This window comes from Ranitomeya imitator, chromosome 4 (genome assembly GCF_032444005.1).
Source record: "Ranitomeya imitator isolate aRanImi1 chromosome 4, aRanImi1.pri, whole genome shotgun sequence".
Lineage (NCBI taxonomy): Eukaryota > Metazoa > Chordata > Amphibia > Anura > Dendrobatidae > Ranitomeya > Ranitomeya imitator.
Window position 1 is genome coordinate 3,012,131 of NC_091285.1, and position 26,702 is coordinate 3,038,832.

Genomic DNA, 26,702 nt, shown 5'->3' on the forward strand with positions numbered 1-26,702 from the left:
CAGTAATTTAACATCTGTCCTGAGAGTGCAGGTCTCACAGGGGTCACACCATATGTTATCCTGAGAAGGCAGTCTCCTGTCTCCAATCTCGCCAGGGGGCCTTGCTAAAAACCAGGAAGTGGAAGAGAGATGCCAATTACAGCCTGACACTATCTATCTATGAGAAACGTCACACAAAGAGAGAACAATATATTCATTGGTGAAGTGGCCATGGTCCAGTCTTAAACCAGCAATTATAATATTAACCTGAGAGCCTGGTCTAGAAATTTGACCTCCAGGTTGACTCTGTAACTGAGGCCTACATACAAAGAAAGATGTTCGCATGTGGCGACAGCCTGGAAGCTGATGTGATCCATTTCATATTTCTCCCTCAGGGACAGAGATTCAGACCGTAAAGTTGACTACTGCAACATCCTTTTCTGTGGCCTCCCTGCTAACACCCTCGCACCTCTCCAGTCCATCCTTAACTCTGCTGCCCGACTAATCCATCTCTCTCCTCGCTACTTCTCCGCTTCCCCCCTCTGCAAATCTCTTCACTGGCTCCCATTCCCTCAGCGTATCCAGTTCAAATTGCTAATACTGACCTACAAAGCCATCCACAACCTGTCTCCTCCATATATCTCTGAACTAATCTCTCGATATCTTCCCTCACGTGACCTCCGGTCCTCCCAAGACCTCCTTCTCTCCTCCACACTTATTCGCTCCTCATCCAATCGCCTCCAAGACTTCTCCCGAATATCCCCCATCCTCTGGAACTCTCTGCCCCAACACGTCCGACTATCAACCACAGTCGGATCCTTCAGACGGAACTTGAAAACTCATCTCTTCAGGAAAGCCTACAGCCTGCACTGACCCCGCTGCTGCCTCACCAACACCAGAGCTGCCGCCTCACCAACACCGGAGCTACCGCCTCACCAACACCGGAGCTCCTGCAACCCTCAACCTACTGTCTCCTTCCCCATAATCCTGTAGAATGTAAGCCCGCATGGGCAGGGTCCTCGCCCCTCTGTATCAGTCCGTCATTGTTAGTTTACTGTAAGTGATATTTGTAACTTGTATATAACCCCTTCTCATGTACAGCACCATGGAATCAATGGTGCTATATAAATAAATAATAATAATAATATTTCTGTAAGTTTTATCCATTTATTTTATCACTGTTTTTGCATAATTGTATGTGGCTTTTTATTTCCATATTTGTATACTCTTTTTATTGTAAGCACTGTACCTTTTCTATTAAAGCTTAAACCTTTAATAAGTCTGAACCTTGTATGCTCTAAATGAATCCATAGCCTAAGGGCTCATACTCACTTGCATGAAATACGGCCAAGTCTCGCATGTTAAAACTCGGCTCTGCCGCCGGCACTCCAGAGCGGAGCGTGCGGCCGCATAGCAATACATGGAGCTGCACGCTTCACTCCCAAGTGCCAGCGGTAGAGTCGGGTGTTACCATGCGAGACTCGGCCGTATTTCACGCAAGTGAGTATGAGCCCTGAGTGTGTGATCCTTATGATTGGCAGACAGTAGTAGTAATATTTCCGGGACTCCTCGCCCGTGTGTTCGGTGAGTGGTGGCAGCGCGTATGAGCGGGTGTGTGGCCTGGGTCAGTGTGTGATTTATGCTCCCATTACAGCATAGGACAGAGGTTGAATGCTGGACAGAGAGTGGGGAGATAGATTAACCCTTGCAGGCGCAACCCCAAGTCACGTGGTGAGAAGCGGGTACATGACACATACACACACATATATACACATATTCACAAACACACATACATACACACAAATACATACACACAAATACATACATATACACATACATATGGAGGATAAGACACAATGTAACAGCAGAATAGTGAGTGCAGCTCTGGAGGTGACTGGAGGATAAGACATGATGTAACAGCAGAATAGTGACTGCAGCTCTGGAGGTGACTGGAGGGTAAGACATGATGTAATATAATAATGAGTGCAGCTCTGGAGGTGACTGGAGGATAAGACACGATGTAACAGCAGAATGGTGAGTGCAGCTCTGGAGGTGACAGGAGGATAAGACACGATGTAACAGCAGAATAGTGAGTGCAGCTCTGGAGGTGACTGGAGGATGTAGCGTGGGTTGGGTACCCATGTCTGCCCCTTGAGCCTGAGACAGGGGGCAGCGCAGAGCGATTCTCTGAACGTCACGCTATTGTTTCTCCAGCTCCGGCCACAGGTTGAGCCATTATTTCGTAGAATCGGATCTCAGGGGGCTGCGGACGTCAGCGGGGGAAAGTCCGCAATGTCCCCTCTACTTGGGAAAGAGAAAGGTGCATTATCCGGGGATCAGCGATTGTGCAGCCGCAGCTTATAAGGCGCGAGCTCAGCGCCCGCTGCCTCCTCCTGCCCGACATGTGCTCCGAGGTCTGAGGCTCCCGCCACCGCTGCTGCAAGGTAAATACCCTGCACTAATCCAAGACCCCCAGCCTGCAGGACAGCGCCCACCCTCGCCCCTCATATCGCCATCATCCTCCTTATCGATAGTGAGGGGAAAGCACAGACCTCTCCTGAAATACTCTGCGCTGCTAGAGATACAGGTCACACAGCAATGTCAGGATCCGGGGGGTTTAATGATGGAGATGAAGAAAGAAAAATCCAAACCTCTCACAGCCATGTTCTCTCCTCCTTCTGTAGACTGGAAATGTGAAAGATGGATCCAAAGAAAGAGAACGCTCAGAGATGTCCTCGATCTGCACAGGGACGATCGTTCTCCTTGTGTAAGTGCACAGCGCTCCAGACCAAGAAGAGCCGCAGAGGACGATTAACGGTAACAATCTGTCACTCACTAAGATTCCGCAGCCACCACTAGGGGGAGCTCCCTGTATACAGAGATACATGATAAGATCCTGTCTGCAGTCACCACTAGGGGGAGCTCCCTGTATACAGAGATACATGATAAGATCCTGTCTGCAGTCACCACTAGGGGGAGCTCCCTGTATCCAGAGATACATGATAAGATCCTGTCTGCAGCCACCACTAGGGGGAGCTCCCTGTATCCAGAGATACATGATAAGATCCTGTCTGCAGCCACCACTAGGGGGAGCTCCCTGTATACAGAGATACATGATAAGATCCTGTCTACAGTCACCACTAGGGGAGCTCCCTGTATACAGAGATACATGATAAGATCCTGTCTGCAGCCACCACTAGGGGGAGCTCCCTGTATCCAGAGATACATGATAAGATCCTGTCTGCAGCCACCACTAGGGGGAGCTCCCTGTATACAGAGATACATGATAAGATCCTGTCTACAGTCACCACTAGGGGAGCTCCCTGTATACAGAGATACATGATAAGATCCTGTCTGCAGCCACCACTAGGGGGAGCTCCCTGTATACAGAGATACATGATAAGATTCTGTCTGCAGTCACCACTAGGGGGAGCTCCCTGTATACAGAGATACATGATAAGATCCTGTCTACAGTCACCACTAGGGGGAGCTCCCTGTATACAGAGATACATGATAAGATCCTGTCTGCAGCCACCACTAGGGGGAGCTCCCTGTATACAGAGATACATGATAAGATCCTGTCTGCAGCCACCACTAGGGGGAGCTCCCTGTATACAGAGATACATGATAAGATCCTGTCTGCAGCCACCACTAGGGGGAGCTCCCTGTATACAGAGATACATGATAAGATTCTGTCTGCAGTCACCACTAGGGGGAGCTCCCTGTATACAGAGATACGTGATAAGATCCTGTCTGCAGCCACCACTAGGGGGAGCTCCCTGTATACAGAGATACATGATAAGATCCTGTCTACAGTCACCACTAGGGGGAGCTCCCTGTATACAGAGATACATGATAAGATCCTGTCTGCAGTCACCACTAGGGGGAGCTCCCTGTATATAGAGATACATGATAAGATCCTGTCTGCAGCCACCACTAGGGGGAGCTCCCTGTATACAGAGATACATGATAAGATCCTGTCTGCAGCCACCACTAGGGGGAGCTCCCTGTATACAGAGATACTTGATAAGATCCTGTCTGCAGCCACCACTAAGGGGAGCTCCCTGTATACAGAGATACATGATAAGATCCTGTCTGCAGCCACCACTAGGGGGAGCTCCCTGTATACAGAGATACATGATAAGATCCTGTCTGCAGCCCCCACTAGGGGGAGCTCCCTGTATACAGAGATACATGATAAGATCCTGTCTGCAGCCACCACTAGGGGGAGCTCCCTGTATATAGAGATAAATGATAAGATCCTGTCTGCAGCCACCACTAGGGGGAGCTCCCTGTATACAGAGATACATGATAAGATCCTGTCTGCAGCCACCACTAGGGGGAGCTCCCTGTATACAGAGATACATGATAAGATCCTGTCTGCAGTCACCACTAGGGGGAGCTCCCTGTATACAGAGATACATGATAAGATTCTGTCTGCAGCCACCACTAGGGGGCGCTCCCTGTATACAGAGATACATGATAAGATTCTGTCTGCAGCCACCACTAGGGGGAGCTCCCTGTATACAGAGATACATGATAAGATCCTGTCTGCAGCCACCACTAGGGGGAGCTCCCTGTATACAGAGATACATGATAAGATCCTGTCTGCAGCCACCACTAGGGGGAGCTCCCTGTATACAGAGATACATGATAAGATCCTGTCTGTAGCCACCACTAGGGGGAGCTCCCTATATACAGAAACACATGATAAGATCCTGTCTGCAGCCACCACTAGGGGGAGCTTCCTGTATACAGAGATACATGATAAGACCCTGTCTGCAGCCACCACTAGGGGGAGCTCCCTGTATACAGAGATACATGATAAGATCCTGTCTGCAGCCACCACTAGGGGGAGCTCCCTGTATACAGAGATCCATGATAAGATTCTGTCTGCAGTCACCACTAGGGGGAGCTCCCTGTATACAGAGATACATGATAAGATCCTGTCTGCAGCCACCACTAGGGGGAGCTCCCTGTATACAGAAATACATGATAAGATCCTGTCTGTAGCCACCACTAGGAGGAGCTCCATGTATAGAGAGATACATGATAAGATCCTGTCTGCAGTCACCACTAGGGGGAGCTCACTGTATACAGAAATACATGATAAGATCCTGTCTGCAGCCACCACTAGGGGGCGCTCCCTGTATACAGAGATACATGATAAGATCCTGTCTGCAGCCACCACTAGGGGGAGCTCCCTGTATACAGAGATACATGATAAGATTCTATCTTCATCCTCCACTAGGGGGAGCTCCCTGTATAGAGAGATACATGATAAGATTCTGTCTGCAGCCACCACTAGGGGGCGCTCCGTGTATACAGAGATACATGATAAGATTCTGTCTGCAGCCACCACTAGGGGGAGCTCCCTGTATACAGAAATACATGATAAGATCCTGTCTGCAGCCACCACTAGGGTAAGCTCCCTATATACAGAGATACATGATAAGATCCTGTCTGCAGTCACCACTAGGGGGAGCTCCCTGTATACAGAGATACATGATAAGATCCTGTCTGCAGTCACCACTAGGGGGAGCTCCCTGTATACAAAAATACATGATAAGATCCTGTCTGCAGCCACCACTAGGGTAAGCTCCCTATATACAGAGATACATGATAAGATCCTGTCTGCAGTCACCACTAGGGGGAGCTCCCTGTATACAGAGATACATGATAAGATCCTGTCTGCAGCCACCACTAGAGGGAGCTCCCTGTATACAGAGATACATGATAAGATTCTGTCTGCAGCCACCACTAGGGGGCGCTCCGTGTATACAGAGATACATGATAAGATTCTGTCTGCAGCCACCACTAGGGTAAGCTCCCTATATACAGAGATACATGATAAGATCCTGTCTGCAGTCACCACTGGGGGGAGCTCCCTGTATACAGAGATACATGATAAGATCCTGTCTGCAGTCACCACTAGGGGGAGCTCCCTGTATACAAAAATACATGATAAGATCCTGTCTGCAGCCACCACTAGGGTAAGCTCCCTATATACAGAGATACATGATAAGATCCTGTCTGCAGCCACCACTAGGGGGCGCTCCCTGTATACAGAAATACATGATAAGATCCTGTCTGCAGCCACCACTAGGGGGCGCTCCCTGTATACAGAGACACATGATAAGATCCTGTCTGCAGCCACCACTAGGGGGAGCTCCCTGTACACAGAAGATACATGATAAGATCCTGTCTGCAGTCTCCACTAGGGGGAGCTCCCTGTATACAGAGACACATGATAAGATCCTGTCTGCAGCCACCACTAGGGGGAGCTCCCTGTACACAGAAGATACATGATAAGATCCTGTCTGCAGCCACCACTAGGGGGCGCTCCCTGTATACAGAGACACATGATAAGATCCTGTCTGCAGCCACCACTAGGGGGAGCTCCCTGTACACAGAAGATACATGATAAGATCCTGTCTGCAGTCACCACTAGGGGGAGCTCCCTGTATACAGAGATACATGATAAGATCCTGTCTGCAGCCACCACTAGGGGGTGCCCCCTGTATACAGAGATACATGATAAGATCCTGTCTGCAGCCACCACTAGAGGGAGCTCCCTGTATACAGAGATAGATGATAAGATCCTGTCTGCAGTCACCACTAGGGGGAGCTCCCTGTATACAGAAGATACATGATAAGATCCTGTCTGCAGTCTCCACTAGGGGGTGCCCCCTGTATACAGAGATACATGATAAGATCCTGTCTGCAGCCACCACTAGGGGGATCTCCCTATATACAGAGATACATGATAGGATCCTGTCTGCAGCCACCACTAGGGGGAGTTCCCTATATAGAGAGAATTGTTTTCAACCTTGTTTTAAATTGTGGTCATTAGAAAATATACAAGTTATCCACCCTCTAAATGACTGCAGGTAGAATGTATAATGTATCTCTCTGGGAGCTGTATACACTGTGTGCTGTGAGCTCCCCCTAGTGGTGGCTGCAGGTAGAATGTATAATGTATCTCTCTGGGAGCTGAATACACTGTGTGCTGTGAGCTCCCCCTAGTGGTGACTACAGGTAGAATGTATAATGTATCTCTATGGGAGCTGTATACACTGTGTGCTGTGAGCTCCCCCTAGTTGTGGCTGCAGGTAGAATGTATAATGTATCTCTATGGGAGCTGTATACACTGCGTGCTGTGAGCTCCCCTAGTGATGACTGCAGGTAGAATGTATCATGTATCTCTATGGGAGCTGTATACACTGTGTGCTGTAAGCTCCTCTTAGTGGTGGCTGCAGGTAGAATGTATAATGTATCTCTATGAGAGCTGTATACACTGTGTGCTGTGCTATCCCCCTAGTGGTGACTGCAGGTAGAATGTATAATGTTTCTCTATGAGAGCTGTATACTCTGTGTTATCCTACTAGTGATGACTGCAGGTGTAATGTATAATGTATATCTATGAGAGCTGTATATACTGTGTGTTGTGAGCTCCCCCTAGTGGTGACTACAGGTAGAATGTATAATGTATCTCTATGAGAGCTGTATACACTGTGTGCTGTGAACTCCTCCTTGTGGTGACTGCAGGTAGAATGTATAATATATCTCTATGGGAGCTGTATACACTGTGTGCTCTGAGCTCCCCCCTAGTGGTGGCTGCAGGTGCAATGTATAATGTATCTCTATGAGAGCTGTATACACTGTGTGCTCTGAGCTCCCCTAGTGGTGACTGCAGGTAGAATGTATAATGTATCTCTATGGGAGCTGTATACACTGTGTGCTGTGAGCTCCCCCTAATGGTGGCTGCAGGTAGAATGTATAATGTATCTCTATGAGAGCTGTATACACTGTGTGCTGTGCTATCCCCCTAGTGGTGACTACAGGTAGAATGTATAATGTATCTCTATGGGAGCTGTATACACTGTGTGCTGTGAGCTCCTCCTTGTGGTGACTGCAGGTAGAATGTATAATGTATCTCTATGGGAGCTGTGTACACTGTGTGCTGTGAGCTCCCCCTAGTGGTGACTGCAGGTGTAATGTATAATGTATATCTATGAGAGCTGTTTATACTGTGTGTTGTGAGCTCCCCCTAGTGGTGACTACAGGTTGTATAATGTATCTCTATGGGAGCTGTATACACTGTGTGCAGTGAGCTCCTCCTTGTGGTGACTGCAGGTAGAATGTATAATGTATCTCTATGGGAGCTGTATACACTGTCTGCTGTGATCTCCCCCTAGTGGTGACTGCAGGCAGAATGTATAATATATCTCTATGGGAGCTGTATACACTGTGTGCTGTGAGCTCCTCCTAGTGGTTACTGCAGGTAGAATGTATAATGTATCTCTATGGGACCTATATACACTGTGTACTGTGAGCTCCCCCTAGTGGTGACTGCAGGTAGGTTGTATACTGTGTCTCTATGAGAGCTGTATACACTGTGTGCTGTGAGCTCCCCCTAGTGGTGACTGCAGGTAGAATGTATAATATATCTCTATGGAAGCTGTATACACTGTGCGCTGTGAGCTCCCCCTAGTGGTGACTACAGGTAGAATGTATAATGTATCTCTATGAGAGCTGTATGCACTGTGTGCTGTGAGCTCCTCCTAGTGGTGACTGCAGGTAGAATGTATAATGTATCTCTATGGGAGCTGTATACACTGTGTGCTGTGAGCTCCCCCTAGTGGTGACTACAGGTAGAATGTATAATGTATCTCTATGGGAGCTGTGTACACTGTGTGCTGTGAGCTCCTTCTAGTGGTGACTGCAGGTAGAATGTATAATATATCTCTATGGGAGCTGTATACACTGTGTGCTGTGAGCTCCACCTAGTGGTGACTACAGGTAGAATTTATAATGTATCTCTATAGGAGCTGTATACACTGTGTGCTGTGAGCTCCACCTAGTGGTGACTACAGGTAGAATTTATAATGTATCTCTATGGGAGCTGTGTACACTGTGTGCTGTGAGCTCCTTCTAGTGGTGACTGCAGGTAGAATGTATAATATATCTCTATAGGAGCTGTATACACTGTGTGCTGTGAGCTCCACCTAGTGGTGACTACAGGTAGAATGTATAATGTATCTCTATAGGAGCTGTATACACTGTGTGCTGTGAGCTCCCCCTAGTGGTGACTGCAGGTAGAATGTATAATGTATCTCTATAGGAGCTGTATACACTGTGTGCTGTGAGCTCCCCCTAGTGGTGGTGTTGATAGATATTCTCCATGTTTAATAACCAGTGGTTGGAGTGTTATTGGTCTGCTCTCCTGTATGACGTTTCCGTCCTGACATGTGGCACTGCTACATTGTAACACACAGAAGTGACATTTCTGATGTTTTGTAGGGTGCTGTCAGCTCTGCAGCATCTCAGGAATCCTCAGCTGAGTGAGGAGGACTTGGGTTGTTGCTTGCGATGTTTTTCCACCTGATGTCTGAGCTGCCTGTGGTCGTGGTCCTGGGTCAGGACGAGGAGGTTCATGATTCTAGAGATAATGTGACGCAGGTTGGGGCTGCACCTTTCGCTCCTCAGTTTCCACTCTCTTTCCTCTCTGCAGATTTTCCTCTCCGCCATCAGTTTTGCATATTTTGCAAAAGCTTTAACTGGAAGTTACCTGAAAAGTTCAATCACTCAGATAGAGCGAAGATTTGAGCTCCCATCATCCTTGGTCGGCGTTATGGACGGAAGCTTTGAAATCGGTGCGTGGTAATAAAAATGCTGTTACCCTGTCCCCCAATGCCCTTACCGTCCCCCCAGTGTCATCACTCTGCCCCCCGGTGTCATTACCCTGCACCCCAATGCCCTTACCGTCCCCCCAGTGTCATTATCGTCCCCCCGGTGTCATTACCATTCCCCCAATGTCATTACCGTCCCCCCTATGTCATCACTCTGCCCCCCAGTGTCATTACCATCCCCCCAATGTCATTACCGTCCCCCAATGTCATTACCATTCCCCCAATGCCCTTACCGTCCCCCCAGTGTCATTATCGTCCCCCAGTGTCATCACTCTGCCCCCCGGTGTCATTACCCTGCACCCCAGTGTCATTACCGCCCCCCAATGCCCTTACCGTCCCCCCAGTGTCATTATCGTCCCCCCGGTGTCATTACCATTCTCCCAATGTCATTACCGTCCCCCCGGTGTCATTACCATTCCCCCAATGTCATTACCGTCCCCCCTATGTCATCACTCTGCCCCCCAGTGTCATTACCATCCCCCCAATGTCATTACCGTCCCCCAATGTCATTACCATTCCCCCAATGTCATTACCGTCCCCCCGGTGTCATTACCATTCCCCCAATGTCATTATCGTCCCCCCTATGTCATCACTCTGCCCCCCAGTGTCATTACCCTGCACCCCAATGTCATTACCATCCCCCCAATGTCATTACCATCCCCCCGGTGTCATTACCATTCCCCCAATGTCATTATCGTCCCCCCTATGTCATCACTCTGCCCCCCAGTGTCATTACCATCCCCCCAATGTCATTACCGTCCCCCAATGTCATTACCATTCCCCCAATGTCATTACCGTCCCCCCAGTGTCATTACCGTCCCCCCAATGTCATTACCGTCCCCCCTATGTCATCACTCTGCCCCCCAGTGTCATTACCCTGCACCCCAATGTCATTACCATCCCCCCAATGTCATTACCGTCCCCCCGATGTCATTACCGTCCCCCCAATGTCATTGCCGTCCCCCAGTGTCATTACCGCCCCCCGATGTCATTACCGCCCCCCAGTGTCATTACCATTCCCCCAATGTCATTACTGCCCCCCAGTGTCATTACCGCCCCCCAGTGTCATTACCGTCCCCCAGTGTCATTACCATTCCCCCAATGTCATTACCGCCCCCCAGTGTTATTACCATCCCCCAATGTCATTACCGTCCCCCCAATGTCATTGCCGCCCCCCAGTGTCATTACTGTCCCCCAGTGTCATTACCGCCCCCCGATGTCATTACCGTCCCCCAGTGTCATTACCGTCCCCCAGTGTCATTACCGCCCCCCAGTGTCATTACCGTCCCCCAGTGTCATTACCGTCCCCCAGTGTCATCACCGCCCCCAGTGTCATTACCCTGTCCCCCAGTGTCATTACCGTCCCCCCAGTGTCATTACCGCCCCCAGTGTCATTACCCTGTCCCCCAATGTCATTACCCTGTCCCCCAGTGTTATTACCGTCCCCCAGTGTCATTACCATTCCCCCAATGTCATTACCGCCCCCCAGTGTCATTACCGTCCCCCCAGTGTCATTACCGCCCCCCAATGTCATTACCGTCCCCCAGTGTCATTACCATTCCCCCAATGTCATTACCGTCCCCCAGTGTCATTACCGCCCCCCAGTGTCATTACCCTGTCCCCCAGTGTCATTACCGTCCCCCCAGTGTCATTACCGCCCCCAGTGTCATTACCCTGTCCCCCAATGTCATTACCCTGTCCCCCAGTGTTATTACCGTCCCCCAGTGTCATTACCATTCCCCCAATGTCATTACCGCCCCCCAGTGTCATTACCGTCCCCCCAGTGTCATTACCGCCCCCCAATGTCATTACCGTCCCCCAGTGTCATTACCATTCCCCCAGTTTCATTACCGCCCCCCAGTGTCATCACCGTCCCCCAGTGTCATTACCGCCCCCCAGTGTCATCACCGTCCCCCAGTGTCATTACCGTCCCCCAGTGTCAGTACCCTGTCCCCCAGTGTCATTACCGTCCCCCAGTGTCAGTACCCTGTCCCCCAGTGTCATTACCGTCCCCCAGTGTCATTACCCTGTCCCCCAGTGTCATTACCGTCCCCCCAGTGTCATTACCGCCCCCCAATGTCATTACCGTCCCCCAGTGTCATTACCATTCCCCCAATGTCATTACCGCCCCCCAGTGTCATTACCGTCCCCCAATGTCATTACCGCCCCCCAGTGTCATTACCATTCCCCCAGTTTCATTACCGTCCCCCCAATGTCATTACCGCCCCCCAGTGTCATCACCGTCCCCCAGTGTCATTACCCTGTCCCCCAGTGTCAGTACCCTGTCCCCCAGTGTCATTACCGCCCCCCAATGTCATTACCGCCCCTCAGTGTCATTACCATTTCCCCAGTTTCATTACCGCCCCCCAGTGTCATCACCGTCCCCCAGTGTCATTACCGTCCCCCAGTGTCATTACCGTCCCCCCAGTGTCATTACCGCCCCCAGTGTCATTACCGTCCCCCAGTGTCATTACCCTGTCCCCCAGTGTCATTACCGCCCCCCAATGTCATTACCGTCCCTCCAGTGTCATTACCCTGTCCCCCAGTGTCATTACCGCCCCCCAATGTCATTACCGTCCCCCCAGTGTCATTACCCTGTCCCCCAGTGTCCTCACCGTCCCCCCAGTGTCATTACCGTCCCCCAGTGTCAGTATCATCCCCATAATGTCATCACCGTCCCTCCAGTGTCAGTATCGTCCCCTCATTGTCATTACCCTTTCCCCAGTGTCCTCTCCGTCCCCCAGTGTCAGTATCGTCCCCATAGTGTCATCACCGTCCCTCCAGTGTCCTCACCGTCCCCCCAGTGTCATTACCCAGCCCCAGTGTCCCTCATGTCCCCAGGCCTGGCTGTAGTGAGGCCTGCACTGGCACACTGTCACAAACTCTTCTGCTGGGGCCCTTTTTCCTGCAGGGAATCTCCTGGTCATCACTCTAGTCAGTTACTTTGGGGCCGGGCGGCACCGGGCGCGGCTGATTGGCGGCGGCTGCCTGCTCATGGCGGCGGGAACCTTCCTCATCGCGCTGCCGCACTTCATCATGGCGCGGTAAGTCGGAGTCAGTACTGGAGGGGAGCAGGTGTGGGGGTGAGGGGAGCCAGGGCTGTAGTCGTGGCTGACATACATTGCTCAATCGCGCCCTGGTTCCCCATCACATAAATACCATGTACCTTCTGCTTCACCATCTGCACCATCAGGATCCCATTGGGGCTGCTGAAGTTCTGCTGCTGGCGCTGTTACACATAAAAAGACTGGGTCCAATTCCAACTTTAAACATAGAACTTTACTTGGTTTCAATCGCAGCACATCCAAATCAGTTACTGCATCAACAGAGTTCTGCACCATTCACATCCTTCACTTTCCCTGTGCTCTTTCCTATATCCTTCAGTTTGAACCCGGTTCGTCCCATCTCGACTGGTACCGCAGCATCCTCCCTGTTCAGCTTCACTACGTTCAGAGGTTCCTTTGTCTGTTTCGCAGCAGACATGAGGTGATCTGCCCATGTAGAAATCTGCCACATCTTGGGGCGACCTGCATTCTTATTCTGCTCTAACCTTCTGCTGTCCTATAGACCCTGGACGGCTGGGCTCATAGCTTCACAATGTTGCGGGCTCGCTATGCATTCCCAGGGCTCTAAAGCCCGTCCGGACTCTTTGGGCTCCCTGGCCCTACTGCTCACCAGTAGGAAGTCTTCCTAGCTTATGTACAGTGGCCCCTCCTATGTAAACTATTACTGTTCCTATAAAAGCTATAGTACTAAAGTATCTCCATCTAGTGTCCTAATTTACGTACTGCGCTTTCCTATTCACACATCATGTATATACATAGCAGCATGAGGTACTAAAACACATACGATTAGCAACATTTAACAATGTTTAAACAGGACATGCTTGGGGTATAAAACAGTGTCTGTGACCCCTTACAGGGACACTTACGACCACCTACAGGCAGGAAGTCCTGACTGTCACAGATGAGACCCCGTCATGTCACCAGGAGATATGGGGTTAATAGCACCACAGTGATGCGCGGCCACATCGCACGGGCGGCACCAAACTCCTCTCACTACTGTAACAAACCCCCTGGCACCATGATTTACAGCTCACTGTGCAGTTTGTGTGGAGCGAGCTGTCAATCATCCTGCTGGGGGCATGGTTATAGTACAGCCTGGTGCCGACCCCAGGATTGACACAGGGTCACTTACTCCCGGTAGTGCGGCAGCATCTCCATGTTCTCCACTAATCCCTGCTTACAATATTCACAGTTACACGTATGACAGCACCCCCGCCAGGATGGCGAATGCCAGCACCAGCTTCATCCCGTGTCTGCAAGATGGCACCGGCCACAAATATGCTGCAGAGGAGCCAGGTACTATAGCCAGAGCACTGCTCATCCGGGGCCACCAAGTGCACACAGCCTCAGTCCTGGAACCTAAAGGCAGAGGAGGGGTGCAGCTGCAGCTTCTATGTCTGTGAGGTTACATACTGTGTGGGGGAGGAAGGGGATGCAGCTGCAGCTGCTCTGTCTGTTGGGTTATATACTGTGAGGGGGAGGAGGGGAATGCATTTGCAGCTTCTATGTCTGTGAGGTTACATACTGTGAGGGGGAGGAGGGGGATGCAGCTGCAGCTTCTATGTCTGTGAGGTTACATACTGTGAGGGGGAGGAGGGGGATGCAGCTGCAGCTGCTCTGTCTGTGGGGTTATATACTGTGAGGGGGGGGGGAAGGAGATGCAGCTGCAGCTTCTATGTCTGTGGGGTTACATACTGTGAGGGGGAAGATGTGGATGCAGCTGCAGCTTTTATGTCTGTGAGGTTACATACTGTGAGGGGGAGGAGGGGGATGCAGCTGCATCTTTTTTGTGGGGTTACATACTGTGTGGGGAAGGGGATGCAGCTGCTCTATCTGTTGGATTATATACTGTGAGGGGGAGGAAGGAGATGGAGCTGCAGCTTCTATGTCTGTGGGTTTACATACTGTGAGGGGGAGGTGGGGATGCAGCTGCAGATTCTATGTCCGTGGGGTTACATACTGTGATGGGGAGGAGGGGGTGCAGCTGCAGCTTCTCTGAGGGGTTACTTACTGTGAGGGGGAGGAAGGAGATGCAGCTGCAGCTTCTATGTCTGTAAGGTTACATACTGTGAGGGGAGGATGGGGATGCAGCTGCATCTTCGTCTGTGGGGGTTACATATTATGAGCGGGAGGAGGGGGATACAGCTGCAGCTTCTCTGTCTGTGGGGTTACATACTGTAAGGGGGAGGTGGTGATGCAGCTGCAGATTTTTTGCCTGTGGGGTTACATACTGTGAGGGGGATGAGGGGTGCATCTGCAGCTTTTATGTCTGTAGGGTTACATACTGTGAGGGGGAGGTGGGGATGCAGCTGCAGATTCTATGTCTGTGGGGATATATACTGTGATGGGGAGGAGGGGATGCAGCTGCAGCTTCTATGTCTGTGGGGTTACATACTGTGATGGGGAGGAGGAGATGCAGCTGCAGCTTCTATGTCTGTGGGGTTACATACTGTGAGGGGAGGAAGGAGATGCAGCTGCAGCTTCTATGTCTGTAAGGTTGCATACTGTGAGGGGAGGTGGGGGATGCAGCTGCAGCTTCTGTGTCTGTCGGGTTACATACTGTGAGGGGGAGGAAGGAGATGCAGCTGCAGCATCTATATCTGTAAGGTTACATACCGTGAGGAGAGGTGGGGGATGCAGCTGCAGGTTCTGTGTCTGTGGGGTTACATACTGTGAGGGGAAGAGGGGGATGCAGTTGCAGCTTCTATGTCTGTGGGGTTACATACTGTGAGGGGAAGAGGGGGATGCAGTTGCAGCTTCTATGTCTGTGGGGTTACATACTGTGAGGGGGAAGAGGGGGACGGAGCTGCAGCTTCTATGTCTGTGGGGGTTACATACTGTGAAGGGGAAGATGAGGATGCAGCTGCAGCTTCTCTGTCTGTGGGGTTACATACTGTGAGGGGAGGAGGGGATGCAGCTGCAGCTTCTATGTCTGTGGGGGTTACATACTGTGAGGGGGAAGAGGGGGATGCAGCTGCAGCTTCTATGTCTGTGGGGGTTACATACTGTGAGGGGAGGAGGGGGATGCAGCTGCAGCTTCTATGTCTGTGGGGTTACATACTGTGAGGGGGAGGAGGAGGATGCAGCTGCAGCCTCTATGTGTGTGGGGTTACATACTGTGAGGGGGAGGAGGAGGGTGCAGCTGCAGCCTCTATGTCTGTGGGGTTACATACTGTGAGGGGGAGGAGGAGGATGCAGCTGCAGCTTCTGTGTCTGTGGGGTTACATACTGTGAGGGGGTGGGGGATGCAGCTGCAGCTTCTATGTCTGTGGGGTTACATACTGTGAGGGGGGTGCAGCTTCTATGTCTGTGGGTTTACATACTGTGAGGGGGAAGATGGGGATGCAGCTTCTATGTCTGTGGGGTTACATACTGTGCGGGGGAGGAGGGGGACGGAGCTGCAGCTTCTATGTCTGTAGGGTTACATACTGTGAGGGGGAAGAGGGGGACGGATCTGCAGATTCTATGTCTGTGGGGTTACATACTGTGAGGGGGAAGAGGGGGATGCAGCTGCAGCTTCTCTGTCTGTGGGGTTACATAATGTGAGGGGAGGAGGGGATGCAGCTGCAGCTTCTATGTGTGTGGGGGTTACATACTGTGAGGGGGAAGAGGGGGATGCAGCTGCAGCTTCTATGTCTGTGGGGGTTACATACTGTGAGGGGAGGAGGGGGATGCAGCTGCAGCCTCTATGTCTGTGGGGTTACATACTGTGAGGGGGAGGAGGAGGATGCAGCTGCAGCTTCTGTGTCTGTGGGGTTACATACTGTGAGGGGGTGGGGGATGCAGCTGCAGCTTCTATGTCTGTGGGGTTACATACTGTGAGGGGGTGGGGGATGCAGTTCTATGTCTGTGGGGTTACACACTGTGAGGGGGAAGAGGGGGATGCAGCTTCTATGTCTGTGGGGTTACATACTGTGAGGGGGAGGAGGGGGATGCAGCTGCAGCTTTTATGTCTGTGGGGTTACATACTGTGAGGGGGAGGAGGAGGATGCAGCTGCAGCTTCTGTGTCTGTAAGGTTACATACTGTGAGGGGGAAGAAGGGGATGCAGCTGCAGCTTCTATGTCTGTGGGGTTACATACTGTGAGGGGGAAGAGGGGGATGCAGCTGCAGCTTCTATGTCTGTGGGGTTACATACTGTGAGGGGGAAGAGGGGGATGCAGCTGCAGCTTTTATGTCTGTGGGGTTACATACTGTGAGGGGGAAGAGGGGGATGCAGCTGCAGCTTCTATGTCTGTGGGGTTACATACTGTGAGGGGGAGGAGGAGGATGCAGCTGCAGCTTCTATGTCTGTGGGGTTACATACTGTGAGGGGGAGGAGGAGGATGCAGCTGCAGCTTCTATGTCTGTGGGGTTACATACTGTGAGGGGGGTGGGGGATGCATCTGTAAGACTGGTGGAGGAGACATACATCTGATTGGCTTAGCGGATATGACATCACAGCACATTAACCGCCCAATTAGAAGTGGCAAATGTGCAGGACTCTGGGGATCGCTCACCATCATCCAGTGCAGCCCTCACGGTGTCATCGCTCCTCAGGGTGTCAGAGAAATTTTGAGAATTCTCTTTGGATCTTCATCTTGTTTGGGAATCTGCTCCGCGGAGTCGGTGAAGCTCCGATCCAACCGCTGGGGATCTCGTATATCGACGACTATGCATCCGAGGACAACGCTGCATTCTACATCGGTAATAATCACCACCGCCCTCCGCACACTAATCCTACAGTCACCTCCAGAGCTGCACTCACTATTCTGCTGTTACATCGCGTCTTATCCCCCAGTCACATCCAGAGCTGCACTCACTATTCTGCTGTTACATCATGTCTTATCCCCCAGTCACATCCAGAGCTGCACTCACTATTCTGCTGTTACATCGTGTCTTATTCTCCAGAGCTGCACTCACTATTCTGCTGTTACATCATGTCTTATTCTCCAGAGCTGCACTCACTATTCTGCTGTTACATCGTGCTTTATTCTCCAGAGCAGCACTCACTATTCTGCTGTTACATCGTGTCTTATTCTCCAGAGCTGCACTCACTCTTCTGCTGTTACATCGTGTTTTATTCTCAAGAGCTGCACTCACTCTTCTGCTGTTACATCGTGTCTTATTCTCCAGAGCTGCATTCACTATTCTGCTGTTACATCGCGCTTTATTCTCCAGAGCAGCACTCACTATTCTGCTGTTACATCGTGTCTTATTCTCCAGAGCTGCACTCACTCTCCTGCTGTTACATCGTGCTTTATTCTCCAGAGCAGCACTCACTATTCTGCTGTTACATCCTGTCTTATTCTCCAGAGCTGCACTCACTATCCTGCTGTTACATCGTGCTTTATTCTCCAGAGCTGCACTCACTATTCTGCTTTTACATCGTGTCTTATTCTCCAGAGCTGCACTCACTATTCTGCTGTTACATCGTGCTTTATTCTCAAGAGCTGCACTCACTATTCTGCTGTTACATCGTGCTTTATTCTCAAGAGCTGCACTCACTATCCTGCTGTTACATCGTGCTTTATTCTCCAGAGCAGCACTCACTATTCTGCTGTTACATCCTGTCTTATTCTCCAGAGCTGCACTCACTATCCTGCTGTTACATCGTGCTTTATTCTCCAGAGCTGCACTCACTATTCTGCTTTTACATCGTGTCTTATTCTCCAGAGCTGCACTCACTCTTCTGCTGTTACATCGTGTCTGATTCTCCAGAGCTGCACTCACTCTTCTGCTATTACATTGTGTCTTATTCTCCAGAGCAGCACTCACTATTCTGCTGTTACATCGTGCTTTATTCTCCAGAGCAGCACTCACTCTTCTGCTATTACATCGTGTCTTATTCTCCAGAGCAGCACTCACTATTCTGCTGTTACATCGTGTCTAATTCTCCAGAGCTGCACTCACTCTTCTGCTATTGCATCGTGTCTTATTCTCCAGAGCAGCATTCTCTATTCTGCTGTTTCATCGTGTTTTATTCTCCAGAGAAGCACTCACTCTTCTGCTGTTACATCGTGTCTTATTCTCCAGAGCTGCACTCACTACTCTGCTGTTACATCGTGCTTTATTCTCCAGAGCAGCACTCACTATTCTGCTGTTACATCGTGCTTTACTCTCCAGAGCTGCACTCACTCTTCTGCTGTTACATCATGCTTTATTCTCCAGAGCAGCACTCACTATTCTGCTGTGACATCGTGCCTTATTCTCCAGAGGTGCACTCACTCTCCTGCTGTTACATCATGTTTTATTCTCCAGAGCTGCACTCACTATTCTGCTGTTACATCGTGCTTTATTCTCCAGAGCAGCACTCACTATTCTGCTGTGACATTGTGCTTTATTCTCCAGAGGTGCACTCACTCTCCTGCTGTTACATCGTGCTTTATTCTCCAGAGCTGCACTCACTCTTCTGCTGTTACATCGTGTCTGATTCTCCAGAGCTGCACTCACTCTTCTGCTATTACATCGTGTCTTATTCTCCAGAGCAGCACTCACTATTCTGCTGTTACATTGTGTCTTATTCTCCAGAGCAGCACTCACTCTTCTGCTGTTACATCGTGTTTTATTCTCTAGAGTTGCACTCACTCTTCTGCTGTTACATCGTGTCTTACTCTCCAGAGCTGCACTCACTATTTTGCTGTTACATCGTGTCTTATTCTCCAGAACTGCACTCACTCTTCTGCTGTTACATCTTGCTTTATTCTCTAGAGCTGTACTCACTCTTCTGCTGTTACATCGCATCTTATTCTCCAGAGCTGCACTCACTATTCTGCTGTTACATCGTGTCTTATTCTCCAGAGCTCCACTCACTATTCTGCTGTTACATCGTGCTTTATTCTCCAGAGCTGCACTCACTCTTCTGCTGTTACATCGTGCTTTATTCTCCAGAGCTGCACTCACTCTTCTGCTGTTACATTGTGCTTTATTCTCCAGAGCTGCACTCACTCTTCTGCTGTTACATCGTGTCTTATTCTCCAGAGCTGCACTCACTATTCTGCTGTTACATCGTGCTTTATTCTCCAGAGCTGCACTCACTATTCTGCTGTTACATCATGTCTTATTCTCCAGAGCTGCACTCACTCTTCTGCTGTTACATCGTGCTTTATTCTCCAGAGCTGCACTCACTCTTCTGCTGTTACATCGTGCTTTATTCTCCAGAGCTGCACTCACTCTTCTGCTGTTACATCGTGCTTTATTCTCCAGAGCTGCACTCACTCTTCTGCTGTTACATCGTGCTTTATTCTCCAGAGCTGCACTCACTCTTCTGCTGTTACATCGTGCTTTACTCTCCAGAGCTGCACTCACTATTCTGCTGTTACATCGTGCTTTACTCTCCAGAGCTGCACTCACTATTCTGCTGTTACATCGTGCTTTATTCTCCAGAGCTGCACTCACTATTCTGCTGTTACATTGTGCTTTATTCTCCAGAGCTGCACTCACTATCCTGCTGTTACATCGTGTTTTATTCTCAAGAGCTGCACTCACTATTCTGCTGTTACATCGTGCTTTATTCTCCAGAGCTGCACTCACTCTTCTGCTGTTACATCGTGCTTTATTCTCCAGAGCTGCACTCACTCTTCTGCTGTTACATCGTGCTTTATTCTCCAGAGCTGCACTCACTCTTCTGCTGTTACATCGTGCTTTACTCTCCAGAGCTGCACTCACTATTCTGCTGTTACATCGTGCTTTATTCTCCAGAGCTGCACTCACTCTTCTGCTGTTACATCGTGCTTTACTCTCCAGAGCTGCACTCACTATTCTGCTGTTACATCGTGCTTTATTCTCCAGAGCTGCACTCACTATTCTGCTGTTACATCGTGCTTTAGTCTCCAGAGCTGCACTCACTATTCTGCTGTTACATCGTGCTTTATTCTCCAGAGCTGCACTCACTCTTCTGCTGTTACGTCGTGCTTTATTCTCCAGAGCAGCACTCACTATCCTGCTGTTACATCGTGCTTTACTCTCCAGAGCTGCACTCACTATTCTGCTGTTACGTTGTGCTGTATTCTACAGAGCTGCACTCACTCTTCTGCTGTTACATCGTGCTTTATTCTCCAGAGCTGCACTCACTCTTCTGCTGTTACGTCGTGCTTTATTCTCCAGAGCAGCACTCACTATCCTGCTGTTACATCGTGCTTTATTCTCCAGAGCTGCACTCACTCTTCTGCTGTTACATCGTGCTTTACTCTCCAGAGCTGCACTCACTATTCTGCTGTTACATCGTGCTTTATTCTCCAGAGCTGCACTCACTATTCTGCTGTTACGTTGTGCTTTATTCTCCAGAGCTGCACTCACTATCCTGCTGTTACATCGTGCTTTATGCTCCAGAGCTGCACTCACTATCCTGCTGTTACATCGTGTTTTATTCTCCAGAGCTGCACTCACTCTTCTGCTGTTACGTCGTGCTTTATTCTCCAGAGCTGCACTCACTCTTCTTCTGTTACGTGGTGCTTTATTCTCCAGAGCTGCACTCACTATTCTGCTGTTACATCGTGCTGTATTCTCCAGAGCTGCACTCACTCTTCTGCTGTTACATCGTGCTTTATTCTCCAGAGCTGCACTCACTCTTCTGCTGTTACATCGTGCTTTATTCTCCAGAGCTGCACTCACTCTTCTGCTGTTACATCGTGCTTTACTCTCCAGAGCTGCACTCACTATTCTGCTGTTACATCGTGCTTTATTCTCCAGAGCTGCACTCACTCTTCTGCTGTTACATCGTGCTTTACTCTCCAGAGCTGCACTCACTATTCTGCTGTTACATCGTGCTTTATTCTCCAGAGCTGCACTCACTATTCTGCTGTTACATCGTGCTTTAGTCTCCAGAGCTGCACTCACTATCCTGCTGTTACATCGTGCTTTATTCTCCAGAGCTGCACTCACTCTTCTGCTGTTACGTCGTGCTTTATTCTCCAGAGCAGCACTCACTATCCTGCTGTTACATCGTGCTTTATTCTCCAGAGCTGCACTCACTCTTCTGCTGTTACATCGTGCTTTATTCTCCAGAGCTGCACTCACTATTCTGCTGTTACATCGTGCTTTACTCTCCAGAGCTGCACTCACTATTCTGCTGTTACATCGTGCTTTATTCTCCAGAGCTGCACTCACTATTCTGCTGTTACATCGTGCTTTAGTCTCCAGAGCTGCACTCACTATTCTGCTGTTACATCGTGCTTTATTCTCCAGAGCTGCACTCACTCTTCTGCTGTTACGTCGTGCTTTATTCTCCAGAGCAGCACTCACTATCCTGCTGTTACATCGTGCTTTACTCTCCAGAGCTGCACTCACTATTCTGCTGTTACGTCGTGCTTTATTCTCCAGAGCTGCACTCACTCTTCTGCTGTTACATTGTGCTTTATTCTCCAGAGCTGCACTCACTCTTCTGCTGTTACGTCGTGCTTTATTCTCCAGAGCAGCACTCACTATCCTGCTGTTACATCGTGCTTTATTCTCCAGAGCTGCACTCACTCTTGTGCTGTTACATCGTGCTTTACTCTCCAGAGCTGCACTCACTATTCTGCTGTTACATCGTGCTTTATTCTCCAGAGCTGCACTCACTATTCTGCTGTTACATCGTGCTTTAGTCTCCAGAGCTGCACTCACTATTCTGCTGTTACATCGTGCTTTATTCTCCAGAGCTGCACTCACTCTTCTGCTGTTACGTCGTGCTTTATTCTCCAGAGCAGCACTCACTATCCTGCTGTTACATCGTGCTTTATTCTCCAGAGCTGCACTCACTCTTCTGCTGTTACGTCGTGCTTTATTCTCCAGAGCAGCACTCACTATCCTGCTGTTACATCGTGCTTTATTCTCCAGAGCTGCACTCACTCTTCTGCTGTTACATCGTGCTTTATTCTCCAGAGCTGCACTCACTATTCTGCTGTTACATCGTGCTTTACTCTCCAGAGCTGCACTCACTATTCTGCTGTTACATCGTGCTTTATTCTCCAGAGCTGCACTCACTATTCTGCTGTTACATCGTGCTTTAGTCTCCAGAGCTGCACTCACTATTCTGCTGTTACATCGTGCTTTATTCTCCAGAGCTGCACTCACTCTTCTGCTGTTACGTCGTGCTTTATTCTCCAGAGCAGCACTCACTATCCTGCTGTTACATCGTGCTTTACTCTCCAGAGCTGCACTCACTATTCTGCTGTTACGTCGTGCTTTATTCTCCAGAGCTGCACTCACTCTTCTGCTGTTACATTGTGCTTTATTCTCCAGAGCTGCACTCACTCTTCTGCTGTTACGTCGTGCTTTATTCTCCAGAGCAGCACTCACTATCCTGCTGTTACATCGTGCTTTATTCTCCAGAGCTGCACTCACTCTTCTGCTGTTACGTCGTGCTTTATTCTCCAGAGCTGCACTCACTATCCTGCTGTTACATCGTGCTTTATTCTCCAGAGCTGCACTCACTATTCTGCTGTTACGTTGTGCTTTATTCTCCAGAGCTGCACTCACTCTTCTGTTACGTGGTGTGTGCAGCTCTGCTCCTGGTGTCTTGCAGGTTGCATCCAGACGGCTGCGGTCATCGGCCCCATATTTGGGTTTCTTCTGGGGTCACTTTGCGCCTCCCTGTTCGTTGACCTGGGAGCGGTGGATTTGGGTGAGTCTTCCGCCCCTCCGCTTCTCCTTTATTCCCGGTCAGGTCTTCCAATTGCTGCAGTCCAATGTAGTTGACACTTCGTGCTTTTATCTCGGTTCTGACACAACCCGATCTCCATTTTCTTTTTGTGACTGGAAACCTCTAGAGGCTGAAAAGCGGCACAACTACACACAGCTGAGGGTTTGCTACACTGTATCAGCGCAGAGCTACACATAGCCGAAGCCCAGATCTTTGGCTTTTAGGTAATCTGCACTGATACATTGTAACAAATCCTCAGCTGTGAGAGGTAATAAGGTAAAGTTAAGTTGGTTTTAGTTTCCGCTTTTCATAAAAACCTCTACAAACGGCGGTGGAAATATATCACCGACCCTTGTGGATACAATACCCCTTGTATATACAGCGCCTTGAGAAAGTCTTCACACCCCGGGAACTTTTCCACATTCTTTCAAATTACTTACACAAAGTTCCATGCTTGTTATTGGGATTTTCTGTGACACAAAGTAACAAGTATTAGTGACGAGTAAAGGAAATGATATGGGGTGTACTAACTATTGTATAAATATAAATCTGAATATTGTGCTTTAGTATTCGGTCCCCTGTAGTCTGATGCCCCTAAATAACATCCTGAGTGACCGATCGCCCCCTGAAGTCACATCATTAGTACCCTGCGTCCCCCTGGGTGTGATTCCTCCTCAGTATAACGACAGCTGTTCCGTGAAGGCCTCAGAGGTTTGTGTGAGAACATCAGGGATCATGAAAACCAAGGAGCCCACCAGACAAGTCAGGGATAAAGTGGTGGAGAGGAGGAAAGCAGGGTTAGGTTATAGAAAATAGCCCAAGCTCTGAACATCTCACAGAGCATCAATCCATCATCCAAACATGGAGGGAGTATGGCCAACTGCAAACCTACCAAGACATGGCTGTCCACCTAACCTGACATCTGAAGGAAGGAGAGGATTAATGAGAGAAGCAGCCGAGAGGCCCATGGTCACTGGAGGAGCCGCAGATCCACAGGGGGGAGAAACTGTCCACAGGAGAACTATTAGTCGTGTACTTCACTGTCATCCTGATATCGAGCACAGAAACATGCACTATGAATTGTAATCAAGGCAGTGGGGAGAAGACCTGACAATCTTTTCCTCCCATTTGTCCTTCCCACTGTGATGCGGCCTCTCCTATCATGCAACTCTCTTCTGTCATGCGGCACCTCCTGTGATGCGTCCTCTACTGCGATGTGGCCCCCTCTTGTGATGCAGCCTCCTCCTGTGATGCGGCCCCTCCTGTGATGCGGCCCCACCTGTGATGCGGCCCATCCTGTAATGCGGCCCATCCTGTGATGCAGCCCTACCTGTGATGCGGCCCCTTTTGTGATGCGACCTCCTGCTGTGATGCAGCCTCCTCCTGTGATGTGGCCCCTCCTGTGATGCGGCTCCTCCTGTGATGCGGCTCCTCCTGTGATGTGGCCTCCTCCTGTGATGCGACCCCTTCCTGTGATGTGGACCACCTCCTGTGATGCGGACCCCCTCCTGTGATTCTTCTTCTCCTGTGATATGGCTCATCCTGTGATGCGGCTCCTCCTGTGATGTGGCCCCTCCTGTGATGCGGCCCCTTTTGTGATGCGGCCTCCTGCTGTGATGCAGCCTCCTCTTGTGATGTGGCCTCCTCCTGTGATGTGGCCCCTCCTGTGATGCGGCCTCCTCCTGTGATGTGGCCTCCTCCTGTGATGCGACCCCTTCCTGTGATGAGGACCACCTCCTGTGATGGGGACCCCCTCCTGTGATGCTTCTTCTCCTGTGATATGGCTCATCCTGTGATGCGGCTCCTCCTGTGATGTGGCCCCTCCTGTGATGCGGCCCCTTTTGTGATGCGGCCTCCTGCTGTGATGCAGCCTCCTCTTGTGATGTGGCCTCCTCCTGTGATGTGGCCCCTCCTGTGATGTGGCCCCTCCTGTGATGCGGCCCCTTTTGTGATGCGGCCTCCTGCTGTGATGCAGCCTCCTCTTGTGATGTGGCCTCCTCCTGTGATGTGGCCCCTCCTGTGATGCGGCCTCCTCCTGTGATGTGGCCTCCTCCTGTGATGCGACCCCTTCCTGTGATGAGGACCACCTCCTGTGATGGGGACCCCCTCCTGTGATGCTTCTTCTCCTGTGATATGGCTCATCCTGTGATGCGGCTCCTCCTGTGATGTGGCCCCTCCTGTGATGCGGCCCCTTTTGTGATGCGGCCTCCTGCTGTGATGCAGCCTCCTCTTGTGATGTGGCCTCCTCCTGTGATGTGGCCCCTCCTGTGATGCGGCTCCTCCTGTGATGCGACCCCTTCCTGTGATGTGGACCACCTCCTGTGATGCGGACCCCTCCTGTGATGCTTCTTCTCCTGTGATATGGCTCATCCTGTGATGTGGCTCCTCCTGTGATGTGGCTTCCTCCTGTGATGTGGCCCCTCCTGTGATGCGGCCCCTCCTGTGATGTGCTCAGTATGAATAGGAAGCAGCAGCTTTATGTGCTGACACTTTTCTGTCCCTGTGTAATTAGGGTCTTCCTGACTTCAGAGCCACATGGCCGATGTCCCAGACTCTGTGGGGCCACGTACCAGATAGGAATACTGGTTAGTAGTGACAGGTGTAGGCGCTATAGATACAGGAGACATATTTTTGGCATGGTGGCACAGTGCCAAGCGCAGCCCATTCACTCGCGTCATGAACTGGGGGTGTTTGGTTGCCCCAGTTCTTCAGGGATTTTTTTATATCTCACTTCCCAGTTCCAGCTTGGAACTGGCAGCTCTCTGGTGCCCCCCTTACACTCAGGTCAGTCAGGGAACTGCACCTAGGATAATTAGTCGCCAGCAAGGCTGCCTGGTCGTGTACTGTCTATTGTGCACGCTGCCATGAGGGTGACATAACTATTCCCAGCTGCAGCCGAGCAATACACTTATAAACCCCTTTCCGTCACTGCCAGCTTCACAAGCTCAGTATGCTTCACTGCCAACAGCTCCTATTACTATGAGTAATAGCTAACCTGATCAGGAGCAATGGCTTAGGTCGGAGGACTTAATGTACATTTATAGCAATGAAAACGACAATAGTAAATATTATAGCTTTTACTCCAAAAAGATTAGGCAGTGTTTCCAATAAGTATAAAAAACGATATTACGAGATGAGACAATTATAGTATGTACAGACAATTTCAAAATAATAGGGATTAAAGGTGAAAATACACAGTCGTCTCAGACAATGCCAGGCCATGTGGCGGGGGGAAGGGCGACACATCCCAATGCAACAGAGCAGATTGTAGAGCTTCTGTTAGTTGACTTCCTGGGCAAAAGACTCCCTCCCAACTCAGCTGGTCAATGTTATACCCTGTGGTTTATGACCTCAAAGAGTGGGCGGA

At 50.1% G+C, this 26,702-nt stretch overlaps 1 protein-coding gene across 1 annotated transcript in view; it reads left to right on the forward strand.

The window, feature by feature from the left end:
• The first annotated feature begins 2,138 nt into the window (after window positions 1-2,138).
• SLCO1C1 (solute carrier organic anion transporter family member 1C1) overlaps window positions 2,139-26,702 on the forward strand; it is a 72,445-nt gene continuing 47,881 nt past the window's right edge. The window contains exons 1-7 of the mRNA XM_069762765.1: window positions 2,139-2,423; window positions 2,664-2,796; window positions 9,494-9,635; window positions 12,583-12,715; window positions 13,929-14,032; window positions 17,275-17,421; window positions 23,219-23,317. Of these exons, the coding sequence (XP_069618866.1) occupies window positions 2,680-2,796; window positions 9,494-9,635; window positions 12,583-12,715; window positions 13,929-14,032; window positions 17,275-17,421; window positions 23,219-23,317 (742 nt within the window). The 5' untranslated portion in view covers window positions 2,139-2,423; window positions 2,664-2,679. The remainder of the gene's footprint in view (window positions 2,424-2,663; window positions 2,797-9,493; window positions 9,636-12,582; window positions 12,716-13,928; window positions 14,033-17,274; window positions 17,422-23,218; window positions 23,318-26,702) is intronic.